The 22171-nt window shown below is 36.5% G+C and overlaps 1 protein-coding gene across 2 annotated transcripts in view; it reads left to right on the top strand.

The window, feature by feature from the left end:
- The window catches only part of Ctnna2 (catenin alpha 2), a 1093074-nt gene that overhangs the window by 1047719 nt on the left and 23184 nt on the right, over positions 1–22171 (top strand). For both annotated transcript variants that reach the window (XM_021190430.1, XM_021190425.1), the window contains exons 17-18: positions 6676–6781; positions 10905–11039. In XM_021190430.1, the coding sequence (XP_021046089.1) occupies positions 6676–6781; positions 10905–11039 (241 nt within the window). The remainder of the gene's footprint in view (positions 1–6675; positions 6782–10904; positions 11040–22171) is intronic.

Here is a 22171-nt window from a genome sequence, read left to right as displayed (position 1 = left end):
CCTCCCCTCCCCTCTCCTTTCCTTTCCTTTTCTTTTAAAACTGTAGATCCAGAAAGGATTATATGATTCCACACATTTGCAAATACCCTCATTATACTTCCTCACTAGAGTTACATTTAATATTATCCTACTAGATGTATCAAGGAGGCCATAGAAAATAAACATGTTAAGCTTGGATTAATCTGAATTAGATTTCTGAGTACTGAATATTTTGCTCACAATATGCCGACTCACTGCTATTGCACATTAAGGCTCACAGACTTTTTGTAAAATAAATGCAAATACGTTGGCAAATGGAGCTCACAGCACTGAAGTAATAGTTTGCCAGCTTGATTCTCTTTTGGAGTGACCACTTCTTGGGAAAGATTCCAGATACTGGCCTTAATATACAAATCAGCTGTACTTAAATGAACGATGCTGCAGGATTCTGTGTAGTAGAGAAGTAATATATTCTATTTCTAAGAACACTAACACTATGTTCCAGGTGAGACAATAGAATGACCCCTGCCATTAAGGATACAAGATTACATAACATCCCTTTTCCAATCCCTCTTGCACTAAAAACTTACTCTAAAGAACAGAAATACTGGGGTGCGCGTCCTCAATTTGGTGGTGGATCTGTAACTGTTAGGATAACATCCCTGTTGCATTTGTCTTCCAGTGACAGCAAGAATAAATTGAAGTCTTGTCAATTTCCTAGCCCAGATCTTTGGTAATGCTTTCATTTTCTGGTTATTTCTATCTTGATTCAGTGCAATGCAGATGGTTGTGCTCATTTAGACTCATCTGATCCAGTAGATATTGGCCAAATATGGCTGTTTAAATTGTTTTTATTGTTCTGTGCATCATAAAGTTCACTATGTTTATAATTGTTTAAGTAGACAATTTTGCCACATTAAGAATATTGATGTATATCCATTACCATTGGTCTATACATCTGCATCTTCTTTAAAAGTGTATCCAGTATGCATTCCTTCCTAAATCCTCCTCACCTGATCCCCACAACCCCTGAAAACCAACAGACGACCCTCTGTACTAGATGAGAGGCATAGCTCATTGTTTGTCTTTTTGCAACTTGATTCTTTCATAGAAAATAAAGTTTTCTGTGTCCATCCATGTCATCATGTACACAAAATTCACTTTTGTTTTTACAGCTGCCAGAGCTATACCACATTTGGTTTCTCCACTAATCTGTTAATGGACATTTAAGTCCTTCTTCTTTTGGGTGTTATGGAAAATGCTGTTGAGTACACAGAGAGCACATTTCTTAGAGTCCCTGCTTAAAGAGGAATTGGCATATCCTATGGTATTTTTTTTTTTTTAATGAGGAATCCACAAACCACTTTCAGGATCCTGCCTCATTTTACATTTGTACCAGCAATAGACAAGGGTTCTAACTCCTTTACGTAGAACATAGGAATTTTGTTTTTTCTTTTTTCTAGGAGTGCTCCTAATGGATATAAAATAGAATATCCTTGTGGTTTTGATTCTCATTTCTCTAGTAACCAGTGACATTTTATGAGGTTTTTTTTTTTTTCTGTACTTATTGGCCATTATATGTTTTCTTTGGAGAGCTATCTACTCAAATCTCTTACCACCTTTAATTAAATACTTTGTTGTCAGTTTTTTTACTTATTCTGAATATCAGTTCCTTATTGGATAAAAAGATCCAAAGATATTTTCCTTATTTTGTGAGTTTCATTTACAGTATACACTGAAAATATACTTTGATCATAGAAGTTTTTTGTTGTTGTTTTGTTTTTTTGTTTGTGTGTTTGTTTTGGAATCATAAAAGTTTTAAACTCAAGGTCATAAAGTTTTAAAATCAAGGTCATAATGCTTTAAACTCAAGGTCAAGTTTCCTTTTCCTTCTGATGCCTGTGCTTTTGTTATTCTGGCGAGGAATATCTGCAGATCCAATATCATGGAGTGCTCACACACATTCTTTTCCTTTTGCTTTTATACTTTAGCTTTCTGTTTCGGGCTGATCACTTCTCAGTTGAACATTTTGCTGATGGATACAGTTTCCCTAGCACCATTTATTGAAAAATACTCTTTGCTTCATTAAGTGGTCTTAGCACCCTGTGGAAAACCATTTGATCATTTGGTTGAGGTTCTATTTCTGAACTTGATCTTGTTATTTGTCTATATTTCTGCTTTTGAGTTAGAACTACACTCTTTTGCCTACAGCACATTTATGGTAAGTTTTAAAATCAGAAACTATGGAAACTTCAGCTTTTTTCTTTTGCCAGGATTATTTTCGCTACTTGAAATTCCTAGTGAATTTAAGACATTTCATTTTGTTTGGGCAAAATAGAATACTGGGTCTTGAATATGGATTGCTGTGCATCTGTAGATCTCTAAGCCCTTTAACTCATGTTTATGTAACGGCGTTTCATGTGCCATCTTGAATTTCTTCCCACAATATGTTTTACAGAACTAAACATACAAATCTGGTGCCTCCTTCATTTTGTTTACTCTGTCTTTATTCTTTTTGATGCCTTTTTAGTGGACATTTTTGAAGGATGTCTTTCACAGCTGAGGACTGAATCCAGAGCTTTATTTCTACTGGGCAGATATTAATACCTGAAATATGCCAATGATGTGTTGCTTTCTTTATTCTATTTCATCCTGGTTTATAGTGTGCCCAAAAGCATGACTGTTTTCTTATGAACCAGTATGCTTAGGTTTCCATCCTGCTTCTCCCCAAGCATAGAATCACTTGGGGCTATTCCTTAGTCTTCCTGAGTGTCAATACTCCACTCAGAAATGTGTGTGTGTGTTAGCCTAAAATATTTATTTAACTAGTTTTATTACCCTTTCTGATCATTTAACACAAACTCCAAGTACAAGCATTCAGACTGAGCATCCATTGTGAATGCTGAAATCTTAAACATTCGGTTTTCCTTGTGGTGCTCATGAGTGTGTGAACTATAGTCACTGGTGGATTAAAAAAAAATCACACCGTCCTTGACCACTTTGGCTCCCTCAGTCCTTCTCCCAACTCTTGCATAAGATTCCATGAACTCCTGCTCATGGTTGGCTGTGGGTCTCTGTATCTGTTTCAGTCAGCTGCTGGGTAGACCCTCTCCATTGACAGGTATTCTCGGCTCCTGTCTGCAAGCAAAGCAGAGTCAGGGATTGGTTTTTGCCCATGAGGGGGATTTCAAGTTGGGCCAGTCTTTGGATGATCATTCCCTTAATCTCTGCTCCACATATTTGTACATAAGCAGAAGGTTCTGTGAGTGAGTTAGTGTCCCCCTCCCTCTAATGCAAGTCCTGTCTGACTATAGGAGGTGGCCACTTCAGGTTCCATATCCCCTTACTGCTGGTAGTCTCAGCTAGAGTCACCCTCATATCCTCCCAGAAGCCTTTCCCATCTCAGGTCCCTGGGTTGTCCCAGGGATAGACCACCACTGACTTCCCTTCTCTCTCCCAGCCTTCTCACCCTCAGCCCTGCTCTCCTCACACCCACCCCTGCTCCCCTTCCCATCCTCTCTCCCAACCATTTCTTTCTCTCCATCAATTTCCAATACCTATTTTGTTTTCCCTCCTGAGTGAGATCTAAGCATCCAAGTGTATGCCCTCCTTATTTCTTATCGTCTTACTGTCTGTGGATTTTAGCAAGGTTATCCAGTACTTTATGGCTAATATCCACATAAGTGAGAACACACCATGCATGACTTTCTGGGTCTGGTTTACCTCACTCAAGATGATATTTTCTAGTTCCATCCATATGCCTGCAAATTTCACAGTGACCTTGCTTTTAATAGCTGAGTAGTATTCTACCATATAAATATACCACATTTTCTTTATCCATTCTTTCATTGAGGAACATCTGGGTTGTTTTCTAGTTTCTGTCTCTTATGAAAATAACTGCTATCTAAACATAGTTGAGCAAGTATCCTTGTGCTATGATGAAACATCTTTTGGGTATACCCCCAGGAGTGGTATAGATTGGTCTTGAGGGAGGTAAAAGTATTTCCAATTTTCTGAAAAACTGTGCAATTGATTTCCAACCTACAGATCCAACTAACTTGGGCCTGTGGGTGCTCACAGAGATTGAACCACAACCAAAAAGCATGCATTGACTGAACCTAGACCCCCTATACATATTTAGCTGAAGTGTAGCTTGTTCTTCATGTGGGTCCTCCTACAACTAGAATGGGGGGTGTTTCTGACTTGGCCTCTGTTTCCTGTCTTTGGATCCTTTTCCCTTAGCTGGACTGCATTATGTAGCCTCAGTGGAAGACCATGTGCTTAGAAATGATGTGATTTGATGTGCCAGGGTGGATTGGAATCAAGGGAAGGGGCCTCCCTTTCTCTGAGGATAAGGGGAGGAGGGATGGGAGAAAGGGACTGGGAAGGTGGGAATGGGAGAAGAGGGGAGTTGTAAGGTGAATAAATAAAGGAATCAATGATGAAAACAATTATATTGGATTTTCACTTTGGCTACAAGATGAGCATTTGAGCACCAAGCAAATACCATGTTTAAAGGTATTCCATACTAAATTAAAACATTTTAATCAGTTTTTAAAAAGTATCATTTACAATTTATAGGGAGACATTTTCTGAGATCCTTTGGAATGAAATACATATATAAATTTATATGTATGTTTGTGTTTATGATACATGTAACTGGGGGAGTTTACATGCACCCCACACATGCAAGTGCCCTCAGAGGCCAGAAGAGGGCACAAGATTCCCTTGGAACTGGAATTAAAGCTAGCTCTACATCAAAATTCTTGAAGTAAACAAACATATTTCCTTGACCATGAAAAATGAAGAATCCCCTAAGCTCTTAATAACTCTGTTTAGAGAAAGGCCAAAAATAACAGGTATCATGTCAGAGTAAAACTTCACAACAGATCCTCTATGGCCTGAAAGTTACAGAGAAATATATAATATGTCACATTGTAAAGTAGTGACAGATTATGTAAATGAAAAAAAAGAATATAACAAAAGGAAGGAAGCTACTTAGAAATGATAATTAAAAAAATAAAGCACTATCAAGGAACAGCTTGTCACAGAATATTTACCTTATCTATAGTATATAAAATTCACGTGTGGAATCTTGGTCACAGTTTAAAAACTTAATGATCACTAAAAAAAAAAAAAAAAAAAAAAATCAATGAATATATTCTTTGTGACACTTAATGCAACTATGCCAAACCAAAATACCTAAGTTTAGAACCTTTTCTATGTGTGTCTTAGCAGTAATATGAACCCTATCTACTTTATTTTCAGCTACTTATACAGAAAAACAAATTCCAAGATGAGAACTAGTCTGAAGTAGAACAACATGCTTTTCCTTAACATTTATTGGATGGAAGCCATTTTAAGTCTTCCCTTTCGTAATACTACACAATTATGGCCATTGCCCTAATCCTAGAACTGTGTGTTGAATAAAAATTCTCTTCTGAGTGGCTTTCCTCTGGTTCCCATCACATTTATGATGGAAAGCATTCTTGGTGCCTAATAATTCACTGTAACTTAGATATGTATAAGGAAGGCTACTAGAAAATGTACCCTGCTTAAAAAAAAATAAGGATAAACCTATTCAATTTGTTCTTTACTTACTAACCAAGAAAGTGGAAATTTATATGCTACATTTTGTTTAAAGGTCCATGGTACAGCACCATTTCCCCTCCCATTTAATCAGCATTTAAAATTAAACAGGCAAGTTGATTGAGTAATATAATGTTTAATTGCCTACCTAATTGAAAACCGTATGTGAAAATGTTGGGGTACTGCAAGCATAAGGATATTTATAAGCATAGTGATTAGTGCAATCTTTACATATCAGTACTAGAAACAAAGAATATGATATTTGGAACTTTGCAAATTCAGAAAAACTAGCCAAATATTCCTCCTTTATGTTCAAGACAGAAGTGCTTCTCAAGGAGCTATCTGTACTTGAGTCAAATAATATGAAGGTGCTGGGCATGGCAAGTATGGCTATGCATCTGGACTTAGCTGCTGTGGACTCTTTTTTTTTTTTCTGCTTTAGAAGTCATCACTGAAAGCCTGTGGAGATGAGTGGTTGTTAACTAACAACTTGATGAAATGGGGAGTCATATAGGAAACTGGTCTCTGGACATATCTGTAAAGGGTTGTCTATATTAAGTTTTGCCTCTGGAAATACCTGGAAAAGGTTATTTTATTCTGTTAATTGACGGGGAATGAGCCTCCTTGATTGCATGAGGACACATTACCATTCCTTGGGCACAGGATTTTGACAAATGCAGAAAGTGTACTGAGTCCCAGAATGCAACCCCCATACCCTGCTTCCTGGCTGTGAAGGCAATGTAACCAGTTGCTTCATGTACACACAGTGAGGTGTTCTGTATTACAACATCTAGCACATGAATACCACTGGGTGCTAAAGTTCCTTCCTCTTGGGATGATAATTTTAATTGAGAACTGTTGACAAATAGTGGAATGATAATGTGGATACATATATGAAATTAGGCGACTAATTTTCCCCAATCCATACAAGGAAACAAGTTAGACTACCAACCTAGAGGTGTGCGTGCATTAAGGCAACAAAGAAATTTTCAATAGCACGGCCAGACTGCATTAAATACAGAAATAACACATTGGACCAAGGATGTGGTGTGTTTATTTGCTGCCAGTTATTGATTAGAATTCTAATTATGATACATATTTTCTCAGAGGCAAAGGCCCACTGAAAAATACATCTGATGTCATTAATGCTGCCAAGAAGATTGCAGAAGCAGGCTCTCGAATGGACAAATTAGCGCGCGCTGTGGCTGATCAGGTAATACAAAAGGGAGAATGGGCATTAATTAGCACCAGTGTTCTGGGAACAGTTTTATGCACCATACAAAATGGCTTTGCCCAATGCACTTGGAGGTAGTCTCTAAACATTTACAGGCTGGCTTCTGTCGAGTTCATGGCAAAGGCAGCTTTAACCTGGAAGAGGCGTAAAAGGCTTGAAACACGTGACAGTGTAAAACAGCCTTTCCCATTCAGAAAACCAATTATATAGCATCGTGAGGGCAAACAGATAAGGCTCATACCCCAGGACCACCTGCCCAGAGATGGCACAGAGCAGTCGGATAGGCTCTCCCACAGCAACTGCTCATCAAAATATGGCTGACAGTCCTGCCAATGTGATGGAGCTAATTTCTCACCAGTTCTCTCTTCTCCAATGATTTTGGCTTGTGTCAAGTTGACAAAAAGCTAAACATAAGAAAGTGTGCTAGTAAGAAAGCACGACTGCCTTTAGTTAGTACTGATCGTCCTATAGCACTCTGTCATTCATGATAATTTATGCTTTGCTCTAAATTGGACTAATCCTTGTGACCAACGACAATCTAGATCTTAGGTGTGTTTTCACACAGACTCAAATAAATCAAAAAAATAAAATCCTCAATGTCTCGCCTATGTTTTTACAGGATACCAGAATACGCACTTGAAATTTTCTCTGTCTCACATAGAATATTTGATTATATTTCAGCAATTCTCATTCAGCCTGGCTTGAACTAGAACATTAGAATCCATCTCTTGCTGCTAGAACATTTCTTGTAAGGGTACATTAGGCAGCAGACATTTCTAGATAACCGATTATCCCTTCAAGTCTCAGTTAAGAATAGTGTGCATTCTGAAGTACTCCAAAGCAAATATACCTTAAAATACGAAATAAGATTCTGAAATAAAAGTGACATGTACTCGCATTACATAGTAACTCAATAATAAACAAGAATGAGCTTCAGAAGGTGGTACCCTTTACACATCTTGAAAGACAGAAGGTTGGTTTCTTCTCTGTGAATTTTTCTAATCTCCTAATTTTTGAGTTGCAGTTCCTAGCTATAGATTTCTTTCTCCATTCTTTAACATTAGAGTTGCTCTTCTATTTACTCTCTGTCCAACTTCTCAGACTCCATGTCAAAATACCAATAAAAACACTGACCCCCTAGAAGCTATCCACTCTGATCCGAAGATTCAATAACTATTATAACATATTCAATAAGACCTAAAAGACACCCCTTTTCATTGTATTTATACATGATAGCTAGCATAATGGGATGTTTCCGAGAAATTTGCTAACTTGGAAGGCAATTATTCTCAAAACTTCAGGTTATTTTCATTGTTATCCTAACAAACCTCACCATCATTTGTAGCAGTTGAAAACCAAACCATAATGTTGTGGATGTTAGGGTTGCAACAAATGTCAGAGTTCAGAATGTTAACCTGAGCTTCTTTCTAGAAAATTTTATAAATATTATAGAGAGCTTGCCTAATAGAAAAAGAAGACAGAGAACCCACATGGAATGTACAAAAGATGACAGCCACTAACCGGAGAGAAAGGCATGGAGGTGTGTTTGCAAATGTTTGTAGCCTCTGGGTATGTGGTACCATGAGAGTTGGATGAGTGACTTTGCAAGATGTCTCAGAAAGGATTTTGTTTCTTTTGTTCCCGAGAGTCAAAAATCAATGAAGTTTGAATGGCTTTTCCATTACATATTTAATATCCATGTTTGAAACTATCTCTACATATATTTATGTGTGTAGTTCTGTAGTCCCAAGTTCAATTTCTGGTTTTGTTTTTTAATTTAGGATTTTTAATTACTGAATTGTTGACAACATGCTATGAGGCAATTCTCAAACCAGTTTTGATAATAATCATAATATAAATACATATAATCCTACATAGGCATGCTCAAATGTACAGGGAGGGAAGAGCGACAGAGAAAGAGGATTCCATAGTTATTTCTAGATTTGGAGGTAGAACATTTAGTCCTACCAACCATGATTTTTGAAGTAAACAGATGAAAAATATTCCCATGTCTTTCTGACATATTTACAGGCATTATCTATGAAATATCTGGAAATTTTGTTAGTGTCTTCTCTAAACAGATGTTTCTTTTTTAGATATACAGGGTGTTTTGAAATTTTTATTGGTCTTTCCTGCTCTTTAAAAATATGGCTTAACTGGTTCAGTTTAAATAAATAATACAGCAGAATATTACCAAAGACTGGATTGGTTGCTTTCATTTTGCCTGAAAATATTTTATGAAGATTTGAGATATGCATGTAATATAAATGCTTTATGGACCACTGCATTTTTAATTACTGCTCCATTGAGATAGAACTCCTGGTTTAATTTGCTGCAAGGTATTTGTATTGAAAGCTTTGTCAGCCCTCTGGGGAGATATCATTTTAAAGTTAATTCCTTCTAGTATATGGGTCTCAGGAGTAGGATAAATATTACAGTATTAAATACTTGTAGAAAACCAAAAACAGACTCTGTGGGATGCTTCCTTGATAAACACATTTAGGGAAAATGTATCACAATAGTAGGCATTATGTATGAAAGAAAATTATTTATTTATTTATTTATTTATTTGGTTGTTATAAAAAAAAAAAAAAACAGCTTCATGGTATTGTTGAAATAATTTCCATCCCAAAGCTTATAAAAAACTTAAGTCAGTCATTCTCACATACTCTTCCCTGTGTTATTTTTATGACAAGTGCTAAGGATCGAACAGTGTGTGTGTGTATGTGTGTGTGTGTGTGTATGTGTGTGTGTGTAACTTTATAAATAGCAAAGGTATCTAGAACAATGACCTGAAAGCATTTCAAGTTGAACATTTGGTGGTAACAAAATTACTCAGTAACCACTAGCTTAGAAGTCTCAGAAATATTTTAGAGAGCTATTGGAAATATTTAAAGAAATCAGTAGCTGAGCTCTGTGTGCACTTGATGGATATTTATCTACTTAAATGACAATGCAAATTAACCTCCCAAGAGAACTGATTCTGGTTGAAGGCCTCTGTTGCTACATTTATGGGGTTATTTCAACTAGTTTCAAAGATAGCCTTACAGATCCTCTTCTTACAAGGGCCACAATCCATCTGAGAGTTTCATGTTTGAAGAGTTTAGTACGTTGCTAAAATTTTTGTTAAGCAGGAAAAAAGTCTGTAAACAGATAAAACAGACTTAGTGAGTTGGGGCGCTCCCTAGAAAATGAAAATAAACAGATATTCTGTCTAAGAAATTGAGTTGAACCCCCCACCCCATGATTAAGAACCGATTGTCAAAGTGTCAGACTTCTGGCTTCTGTTCCTTTTTTTTTTTTCTGTGTTTCTTCCTGTTGAGAAAGTGGAAGAAAACTAGACAGAAAGAAAAAAAAAGTCATAGAATAGTAATTGTCTTAAGATTTCCGAAGAGAGCTAACAAAACAGTTTGGAGTAACACGGATATCCCAATAAGACGTTGTAGTCTTTACTAGCACCCCCCACTTCATTTCATTTCCATTTTAAAAGAGTGTTACTAATATATATATTTTTAAATTTCATACTTGAATCTAAAGCATTTTGACATATGCCTTTCTCAACCTTTTACATTATCCCATGCACCCTGTAACTCCTCATATTTAGGTCCTCTTCTTCTGATAGTTCTCATTACTTATTGTTATTGCATGTATATGCTTACATATATAACCTACTGGCTCCATTTAGTTTTATGCATAGGGGTCTAAAGCTGACAACTGCAGCATGGGCAACTACCAGGGATTCCTCACTCCAGAAATCTGACTCTCCTTCCCTCAGAAGCCCTGGACTATTTATAGTTCTTCAACTCGGAGTGGGACCTTGTAAACTCTTCCCCAACCCATGCTTGAGTGTTTACTCTTGGGGTTCTGTGCAAATCTCTTGCAAGCAACCGTAACTGCTGAGGCTTCATGGGTTAAAAATCTTTCTCAAGTGTAGCTAGCCACTTGAAACCATTGAGTCTGGCATTTCTCCAGTGCATCATGGAAAAGTGGAGTTAAATGAATGTAATTAAGGATGTGACACCAAAGCCTTTTAAACGGTAAGTGTTAGAAATTGAAGAGCGCTTACTAATTGACATCACTTTTTTGTTTGTTTGTTTTATAGTGTCCTGATTCAGCATGTAAGCAGGATTTACTAGCCTACCTTCAGCGGATTGCCTTGTACTGCCATCAGCTTAACATCTGCAGCAAAGTGAAGGCCGAGGTTCAGAACCTAGGAGGAGAGCTCATTGTGTCAGGGGTAAGCTGGGATTTTGGCTTCACAATGTCAAGTTCCTACTGCTTTACTTCTAAGGCAAGCATTCTTGGCAACAGTACTCCTGAAAACACCAAATGACAGTGATTCACAGCATAAAAAAAAAATGTTATCTCCATTATTCCAGACCTCACAATAGCTCACAAAGAGCAATTTGATTTTCCAATTACCCTATGTTTATACTAGCCTTGTAAAATCTCCATTCTTTACAAGAAAACTAATTTCATAGTCTGGAAACTCATTGCCAAGCTGTGACTATTATAGTTATTGGGGGGCTATTGCATATTTACTCATTGTGAGTCGGCTTCCCCATTGTTAGTGCTGGTAATTTTCATGCTTGATTCAGGAGCCAGCCTCTCTAAATGTGGACGAGGTTCACATGTCAGAGATGATGAGACATTTATCAGGTTCCAATGCATACTAGGTTATCAGTAACCCTTAATAGTCAATTGTTTGAATTTAATACAGGTTGATGTGCTGTTGCCAAAACCGTCCATAGTTAGTAAACACTATACTATAGATTCTTTTGTAGACCACCCTAATATTTTCCTTTTCATAAAGATATAATTATCTAAACCATTTCCATCAAAGCATAGAAATAAGAAGTTCAAGGAATGTTTAGAAGAATTGGGATTTCTTGGCAAGATTCCAAATATTTGTGTTGAGGTTCTTCACCTTGGCTTCTTCTTCTCCTTCATCCCCTTTCTCTCTACACAAGGTGACATTTATTTTAATGATTTACAACTTGCAAAGTGTGGCCATGCCACCTTTAGTTCTTTTCCCAGCTACCCATGATACAGCCACTGTACCTACAGTATGAGCAGGAACATAACCCTATCAACATGATGAATATGAGCAAATAAATATTCAAGGCCTTCTGAAATCATTTCTGTTGTCTTGGAAAGTCAACACTCTGTATTTTGGTAAATCTGTGTGGATAAATATGAATCATCCTCAATCCTGAGTGTTTCTGTTCCTGTGTGGCTTGCCTTGCTGAAAACCTAGCTGGGGAAAGAGCTTGTCTGGTTGGCATGGAGGTCCCATCTGGAAAGTCTGTTCCATGAAGTCCTACCTTTGAGCTCAGTCAGTTGGCTATTTTGTGCCTCTTCCCAAAGCATAGTCACCTCTTTGCATTTCCAAAAATGATCCTGCCTCAACATTCTTTCCCAACCAAGAGCTATTTGTCTTGCAGTGTGTCCTTCTGTCTATCTGGTGATGATCAATTCTCTCTCACCAAGAAGTGATCAAAACATTGCATCTCCCTTGCTTCCTTTTATCTTCTGCCTTGACGGTACAGTTTTTCATACCACTCTGCTTCTGTGTCCATTTGTCCATAGCACCTGTGAAACGGAGTGCTTTTTGTTCAGCTTGCCTCATGTGCTTCCATTTGTTACTTTTCAAATCTTATGATTGACATGGATGCTCAGTGTATCCTTGTGGATCTCAGACTCCATCAACCTCATCTGGGCAAATATTTTCCCTGGCAGAGCAGCTGTCCATCACCTTCTCAGTACCCATTGTCTGTCACTGCCTCCAGAGCTTCATTTCCATTGTCCTTTTGTTATGTAGATGTAGTCCAAACCATCATGGCTTTGAATCACTTGCACTGTTGGCATTTGCAGAGGTGTTTGAGATTAAAAACACCTTCAAGAAGCCTGTTTTTCCTTCCTTGAGTCTTACTGGCAAAACTCATATGTCCTTGCATGGGAGAAGGCTTCTTATAGAGGAATGCTATTATAACTCTATGATAATCTAGAATCAAGTGCATTATGAACATTGGCTGTCATGCTGCTCAGTTATGGTCCTGCTTAGGGACATCTCATGGTTTTTGTTTTCAAGCTTGACTGCTGTGTGATGCCACATCTGCATCTGTAGCCTGCTGTCTTTCCCACTTCTGCTTTCATATAAGTCTTCATCCTTTTTCACTTATAGCCACAATGGAGAGAAGTTCAAAGCAATATACATATTGTGCAAAATAGCCACAAATGACTGCCTTCACTGTTCAGAAAGTCAAGAACATGAGACCCCATACACAGAAATTCTCAATTATTTTGCCAAGAAAATTATACCAGTGCCGTGTGCTACATTTACTTTGTTATCCACTGGGACAACGTTGCTACATTTTTCAGGAGATGTCATTGTACTTTCCCATATGATCAAAAAGAATATTTGCAGAATCTTACTTGTTTCCCATGTACATGGCGTTCATCAATGTGGCTTCTTCTTTGAAATATATGCAAACAATCAGAAAGTCAAAGTCTGCCAAATGGAGAGAGATTTGGATAGATTATCTGAGTTGCCAAGAAAAGTTTGATTTGAGTTTGAAAACATGAGTCATGTTTTATGCTTGCATGGTGAACATAAGTTAAAATGAGCACACACACACATATATACCGTATCACCATACAGATGTTTGATGTGATTCTATATGGATGAGCTGGAATTGGGCTGTTTTACTATGTCTGCTTTTGACTTTAAATGTTGGAGAAGAAAAACTCAACTAATCATGAGAAAGACTGTGTATAAAAACTCTGAGCATGATAGAAATTACAGAAATGAAGTAGTTCAAGATGTATATCTTTGCAGACACATCCTCACAGCTACTGACTAAAACGTATTCATTCTCTGGCTGTTACTCTATATTTTAGGTTGGCTTATACAACTTTGAACAGCCTTAGGTTGGTTTATATAATTCTGAACAACCTAATGGTACAGTTTTTATTAAATTTCAAGGTACTAGGTGTGTTATAAGCCAATCAATTCGACACACTTATAAATAATTCACAATTTTTTAAATCAACAGAAAGGTAAAAACATGGCAAAAAATAAATGGGCATAAAAGATTAGATGGTTTAAATATGCACTTGCCTTGTTTAATTTAGTATTGTTTAAATTCTTACATCAGTTTTAGGGAGGAAAAAGTATAAAGCAAGGAGAAAAGGGGAGGGTGGGAGAAACTTTATGAAAATGTACCAAATTAGTTTAGTAGGGATAAAAGTCTCCTAATTGTAAAAGCATTATATCATCATTGGAGGAAAATTGAGCCAACATATATATTTCTCCTTTCTTAGTGGATGTGTATATGGTGGTATATGTATTTTAGTGCTATACAGGTTTGCATGTGGGTATTTGTACATAGGTATGCATATCCTTGTCAACTAAGGTCAACCTTGGGTGTCTTCCTTCAGACACTCTCTAGCTTTGTGTTTTGAGAAAGTGTATCCTATGAAGACAGAAGCTCATCAATTAGGCAAGGCTTGGTGGCCAACCAATGAGCTTCAAAAATTTGCCTGTCTTTGTATCCTCCTGCGCTATGTTATAGGCATAAGCCATAATGCTAGACTTTTCACGTGATACTGGAGATAGAACTCAGGTCTCCTTGCTCATAAGGAACTGACTTCAATTGACTGAGGCAAGTCTTCAAACCTCTAAGGCAAAGTTTTTAAAAAATGTACATGTTATTTTGATTATTGTTTTAAGCAGAGATAGATTCTTCCCTCACATAGTACATCTCAGCCAGAGTTTCTGCTCCATCCACTTCTCCTAACCCCCTCCTACCTCCCCTGTTCCCTAAACCCCACCCCACCCCCATTTCCTGTTCAGAAAAGAGCAGGCATCCAAAAGGCAGCAGTCAAATGGGACAAAACAAGATACAATAAGGCAAGGCAAAGTCCCCCCTAAGGAGCATGGACAAGGCAAACCAGTAGGAGAAAAAGACTCCCAAGAGCAGTCAAAGCAGACAGAGATACACTTGCTTGCACTGTTAGAAACCTTGCAAACACTCTAAGCTAACAGCCATACCATATATTCAGAGGATATGGTGCAGACCCTGCAGGCCCCATGCTTGCCTTTTCAGTCTTTGTGAACCCATGTGAACACGTCTTAGTTGACTTGGTAGACAATGTTGTAATAAAGTACTTCCCTGAATTAAAAAAAAATAATTCAGGGAAAAATAATAATAAAAATAATAAGTAGCATTATTTATTTGGAAATTTTATACAGTGTAATTTGGTACCAAATCCTTCACTTAACACCTTATATATCTGTCCTTGAACTTGTCATCTTAAAAAATAAAAGCAACCAGCCAGCCAGTTGTTGTGCATGCCTTTAATCCCACAATTTGGGAGACAGAGGCAGTGGATCTCTGTGAATTTAAAGTTTGTCGGCAGAGTGAGTTCCAAGATAGCCAGAGCTTCACCAAGAAATCCTGTCTTTAAAAACGAAACAAAAGGCCTGGTGGTGGTGGCACATGCCTTTAATCCCAGCACTTGGGAGGCAGAGGCAGGCAGATTTCTGAGTTCGAGACCAGCCTGATCTACAAAGTGAGTTCCAGGACAGCGAGGACTATACAGAGAAGCCCTGTCTCAAAACAAAACAAACAAACAAAAACCAAGCAAACAAAAAGCAAACCAACAACAAAAACCCAAAACAAAACAAAAAAACTTATTTAAAATAAATACATTTTATTTATGCATGTGAGTACCTTTATGTATGTCTACGTCTTGCTTGCCTTAATGAGGGTAGAAGACAGAGTCTGATCCTCTAGAACTGGAGTTACAGTTGTGATCCACCATGTGGGTGCTGAAGATTTCATCTAAGTGTTCTGAGCCATCTCCCAAGACCTTACTATGTCCTTTTTCCTTCCTTCCTTCCTTCCTTCCTTCCTTCCTTCCTTCCTTCCTTCCTTCCTTCCTTCCTTCCTTCCTTCCTTCTTTCCTTCCTCCTTCCTCCCCCTCCTTCCCTCCCTCCTTCCTCCCTCCCTCCCTTTTATCTTTCTTCCTTTTTTTTTTTTAATAGCCCACTTTGTGAGTCCACTTTGTGTTGTACATGCATGGGTATGTAGCCATTCACTGGAGTATAGTCAATCTACAACTCCCTTAAACTAATTCTCCCTCAGAAGCCTCTACATATCAGTAGGTATTCAGTTAAGGGTGGGGCTCTTGATGTGTCTTCCTCCATGCTGAAAAGTTGACAAGTTTGATCTTATACAGGTAACCACAGCAGATGAGTTGAGGACTGCAGCAGTCCTGCCAGCCACGTCCATAAGACATACTTTCACTTTCAAGATGGCTTGTGAACCTTGCGAGGAGGTGGTGACATAGAAGTTTCATTTGTAGTTGATCACTCCACTGATAGTTTTTTCTGGGCTCTTTGATCAATTGTGAGATTCTGGGGTTTTTTTGTTTGTTTTTTGTTGTTGTTGTTTGTTTGTTATATATGATGAAATAATACTTGGAACACAATCATTACATCTAACCAAGCAGAGTTATACTTTAAGTATCTTTATTTTTGGAAAAAAAAATCTTTTGATTCTAGCTATAGTCAATTCCTGATTATCTCCAGTGATCAAATCCTACAGTAAAGGGGGCAGAAATCTAAATTGCTAGTTCCACACAGAATTAGAACACGTTTTTGGATATCTTTTGAACAAAAGGATGTACATTTAAGAACGTCACAGCAATTCCAAAAAATTTTATTCTCATCTTCTTGCCAGTGAGGCATTAAGTATTCAGGCTTAAAGGGCCTACATTCCTTAAACTTTTAACAGTCTGTGTCCATATCTATAGGCAGTGAGTAATTCCAGAAAATAAATCTGGATTGGGGAGCATGTTCTGTGCTACAGTAAGAAAATAGATATTTGTCGGCTACAAAATAGAAACAGTTCTTAGTACATATGTTATTGGTACAGTGAGTTGTCACAAGATGTAAACTTTTGCCCCAAAGACTTCCCTCTGATATGTTATGATGGAAAACTGCAGTGTGTACTTACATGCTGATCCTCCATCCCACTTTATACTCACATTCATCACAGTACACCCAATGTATTAGGTTTTTATTTACAAATTCTTCTAGGAAAAAATAAACATTTTTTTAAAGAAAAATATTCTTGCAAGACATTATCATGACATATAACCTGTGCAAACTTAAATTTTTGAAGAAATAGGGAATTAAGATTTTAATAGAACAGTAAAAATTCTTCTTAGGTGCTATAGAGATCTGCGGTATTAGTTGCCTAGTTTATTGCCTATCTAAATTCAAGTTGCCTTAAGCTAAAGGTTATGGCACACTGATCCAATGTAAGAAGTGGTTCTTCAGTTCTGTACTCTGTGATGGCAGTTCTCAACTTAGCAATATACTAAATTCTATTTTTTCTCATTTGCATGTCTGTTGCTGTAATAAAAAAGCCATGGCCTAAAGCAACCTGAGGGAGAAGTCTATATTGTTAGGGAAGGTATGTCAGCAAGGTGTGGGAAGAAAGAACAGGAAGCAGGGTGAGGTGACACACCCTCAAAGCTCCTACCAGTAATGTACTAATTGTAGCAAGGTTCCTCCTGCTAAAGGTTCTATAACTTCTCCAAACAGTGCTACCAACTGTAGACAAAGTGTTCAAATACTATTAGGGACAATTTTCATTTAAACCACTATACTGCCTATTGAAAGAAATTATTCACTGAGAGATGAGGGGGTTGATCATACTGAATTATTTTATATATACAAAAGGACTGTGTCAATATATTCTTTTGAAAAGAAGAAAAATGCAGTCTTTGTGGGAAAGCCAGGACATGAGCCAAGTAAAATGACCTAGTTTATGTGGACATGTTTATGATTGAGCTGTATTTACTGTCCTTACCATATTCATTGAGTAACATCATCTAAAAATGTATAGGGCTGGTCACTTAATTTTAGTTGAGTTTGAAGGCTGCTACTGGTTTTATTTTCTTTTGTTGGGATTTAAATACCTTGATAAAAGCAATTTAAAAGAAGAAGATGTATTATACATCCTAGGTTAAGAGGACAGATCATCATGCTGGGAAGATCAGGGCTATAGGAGCTTGAATAAACTGAGGACCTGTATACTGGGAAAGCAGAGAATATATTACATTGCTCACTTTCTCCAGTTAATGCCATGCTGGTTCCCTTGCCCTGAGTGTGGTTTCATACATAATTAAAATGGGTCTTGCTATGGCAAGTAACAAACAAACAAAAACAAATCAAGAAAATTCCCCAATGACATGCCCAGAGGTCCATCTCTCAGATTATTTTAGATCTTATCAAGTTGACAATTAATAACAATTATTACAACGATCTTATTATCTATAAGATTAGAAAGGGTTATTGGCTTTAAACAGAATATATGGGTCAGAATTATGAGCATCTTCACTCATTCCTCTGAGTATTAGACATTTTTGAGTTGTGAGAGCCTCTAATTAAAAGAAAGAAAACAAATAATTAACACCTTAATCTATTATCAACTAATGCCGCAGATTTCAGGTGATATTTTGAGAATTATGTAACAGCCAGTTAATAATACCTTGTAAAAGAAACTTAGAAACTGTATTCGTGGAGTTAGCTAAAAGAAAGGAGATAATTGGCTATATCTTGCAAATTCTGTGAAACTTAGAGAAACCTCTGGAAGTAGTAATGTCTTATAAAGTATTAATATAAGGAACATTCTAATCTTGAGGACTGTTAACTTTTGAGAGTTTTTTTAAAGTTGCATCCCAAGTTCTCCATTATTGTAAATATTTAAAGGAATACTTTTGTGTAGAATTTGAGAATTTAGCTCAGTGATTCATCATTTGCCTAGCAAACTCAGGGCCTTGGCTTTTGGTATTTAGTGAACAACAAAAACAAAAAGTTTAAAATAATGCTTAGACATTTTGAAGGGAACAATTTGAATAGTTTTGAACATGTGAGAGTGAGTAGTTTTATGTGTACATCTTTCCTAACCATGATCCATATAACAGAGGTCAAAGCATTCAGTGACTAAAGTACATAGAAATACAGCATTGGCTTTCTGGTTCTCTTGTATTATAGAATTTATCAGTGTTAGCCACAGTTACAATCGGTTTATATTCAAAACAAGTCTGTACTTCATTTGCTAATTTAGAGTAGTTTTGTGATCTCTCACTTTGATTTGCTCCCCAGCAAAGCTTCTAGAGTGAAGAAAGGAGACTGAAGGAAACAGATGAAATATTTTCTAAAATGCTGTAAATATTAACTAGATAAAACAGAGACTCACTATTGAGATATATACAAAAGATGAGCTGTAGATTTCATTGTTTATTTTGTGTGTATTTGCTATTACTAAAAATGCCCAAGAACACATCAGTGTTGACAGGAGGGGCTCTTTTCAGTGCTAGATCTGGCTAAGTTCTGAAATTAGTATTTTTCTAAGCAGGATCATTGTTAGTGCAAGTCCTCGTGATAAAGAGTTGAAATTTCTCCTGGCATGCATCATTTTGTAGAAAATATTTCATAGGTTCTGATGATCAGTGTGTCTGCTGTTAGTAATATATATGAACCTGTAGATGGGATAGCTTTCATATGGAATATGTGCCAATGTAATCCTACCTTCCAATGACAGACTAACAATCAGCAATCTAAAGAACTGCATTTGTTTCTCATCTACATGGGATAGTTCCTGTTTTCTTGAATTTAGAATTTTTTTATTGTCTCATCTCTGTACTAGCAAATAATTATTGTGGAGGATACTTTCTATTGTGTTTTATTAGACTATATATCCTATCTCTTTTCCTATGTGTTTTCTTAGTTTTGGGGTGTTTGGGTTTCGCTCTTGGGATGTCATGGCATCTTCTGATGGCTACCTCTGTGCCTCCACTGTTCTCCTGGTTTACTGCATTCTGAATTTAAAAGTGTGGTTTACTGATGTCTACATTCTGTCCCCATAGATTATTTTATCAAGTTCTTTCTCCAGCCTAATTTAAATGATTTATGAAATATGGCTTTGATCACAGCCATTAGAAGAGAAATATGTGATACATTATGGTCCATGTATCTTGTAAATAGGAAAGGCTTCTGGATGGGCAATGTGGAGGTATTTTTATTTCGGATTGTCTAAAAATGCTTCAAAAACACATCATCTTACTCTAATCTTGAACAGTCACTTTCCTTTTAGGCAGTAAAGGTATTCAAATCTTTCATCTTAATCCCATTTTCTAGAAGGCAAGCTTTCTTAATTAAGATTTTTAAATCTTTCATCGTCAATAGTATATCTTGTTTTATTCTTTTTCTTTGAATACCTTCATCTATGCAGATGCCTTGTGATAATGAAGTTGACTGGACTAGGGTTAGATGTTCTGTCAAATCTGTATGATCTGTGTCTTAACCTCATTCATCCACTTTCTTTGGCAAACCTATTGTGTCTCTGGGAATGACTATCCTGGAGATGTTCTGGTGTGGTTTCTTTATTAAGGAATGTCTATCTATTCTTTTCTTCTCTCATATCTAGACATAATATAGTACCACAAAACAAACAATTATGCCTTTACATAGGAACTGATTGAATCATGCTTCTGAAGATTGTTTATTAAGACTCATCTTCTTGAGGTAATTTTCTTTAATAATAACACTGTGGTCAATCTGTGGACCTAGCTTTGCTTTTTCCAAGTTCAATTAGTTTGCATAGGCATCTGAAGATCAATCTTGTAAAACATCCCTATCTTTTCAAAGGTCTCTTTTCAGTCTGCATTAGAAATCAAATTGTATTCATTAACACAAAGAAATTAAAGTCATCCTATATGTCTTTGGTCAGATGAACATTGTAACTGTAAAGACAGAAACTCTGGCCTGGCATCTTAAACTCACTTGAGGTCTTATCTTGGAGAGATTTCTCATCCATTTTGTTTAATATCATGGAAACCAGGCAACAAATTTTTAGTTGAAGTCAAACTTGGATTGTACGAATGCTGTCAAAGGGCTAGAACCTTGGATTGCATCCTGCATCACAGCAAGTGACCGGTTTTTATTTTTTACCTAATTTCATTACTACAAGCATTTTCACTTTCAGTCACATAAAATTCACCTAAAACGTCAGCACAGTTTATTACTGAGCATCTTTTTGATGCAGCCTAGTTTTGCATTGGGTTCCTGAAGACATTTTTTTTTTCATTTTCAAATTATCAATAGGCAGCCAATAAGAAATACTTACAAATTATAGTCTAACTTCCATATGTTCTATTTCCATATTTTAAAACTACTTAACCCAATTTTTGTTCTTTTACTGTAATGGTAAAGAATTGTAACTTCTCTATTGGGTAGTCAAAAATCTTAAGGTGTTTATTGGAAAATGGGAGATTGCATCATTAATCTTTATGACCTTTACATGTTTAAAACATTTGAGATGATTCAATTTTCTAAGATTTCATAATCATCCCTAAAAATAACAGCCATAATTGGCTTGTATATTCTTTACAATAGGAAAAAGATCAGGCAATGCTTATTATCTAAAACCAGTGGCACATTACAAATTATTAAAATTAGCTAAGATAAGCCAACTAATCAATGATTCAACATGTAAAAACTAAGAGTTTTTCATAGGGTCATTAGTTTCAAGATGCTATTGTATACGAAATTTGAATTTATTCACGGAATTATACAAAATGGAAATACATCAATACAGCAAGGAAAATATATAGAGAGTATCCTTGATTTCTCTAACTCAAATGAGAGAAATGTCAGATGAGAGAAAATTTCCTTTTACATATACACTGGATAATTTTTTTCTTTGATGTCCTCTTGAATTCTTTAATAATGTTTGTTTAAATGTCCCCAACAGTGATTTGGAAGCTGAGGATGTTTCTAACTCTATTATTAATTCAAATTTAGTAACTTCCTGGCAGCATTGCATAACTTTTTATTGTAATTATTGTAATATACATATGTGTGATAAACAAAAGAGTTAGAAATTGAAACACACTGATTTAAAATCAAAGATTTGGTTGTTTGTTTGCATATACAAACAGGCTTTGGCAATCTAAAAGTTATTATTTTTATTTTTACTGTTTGTTAGCATGTTTTCTGTGCAAAGAGTTTTGCTTTTCATGTATTCCACTAACCAGTGGTTCTCAGGTTTTCTAGTGCTGCAACCCTTTAATTAATACACTTTTAATGCATTTTCTCATGTTGTAGTGACCTCCAATCATAAAATTATTTGGTGGGCACTTCCTAAGTTTGATCTTGCTACTATTATGAATTCTAACGTCAATATACGTTATCTAGGATATCTTCTATGTGACCCCTAAAGGGTTCATAGTTCACAGTTTTAGATCCACTGAACTAAATAGAAGCAGCACTGGCTTCTATTTTAAACAGGA

This window comes from Mus pahari, chromosome 2 (genome assembly GCF_900095145.1).
Source record: "Mus pahari chromosome 2, PAHARI_EIJ_v1.1, whole genome shotgun sequence".
NCBI lineage: Eukaryota > Metazoa > Chordata > Mammalia > Rodentia > Muridae > Mus > Mus pahari.
The sequence above is the reverse complement of the archived record's forward strand: the minus strand, read 5'-3'. Positions and strand labels throughout refer to the sequence as shown.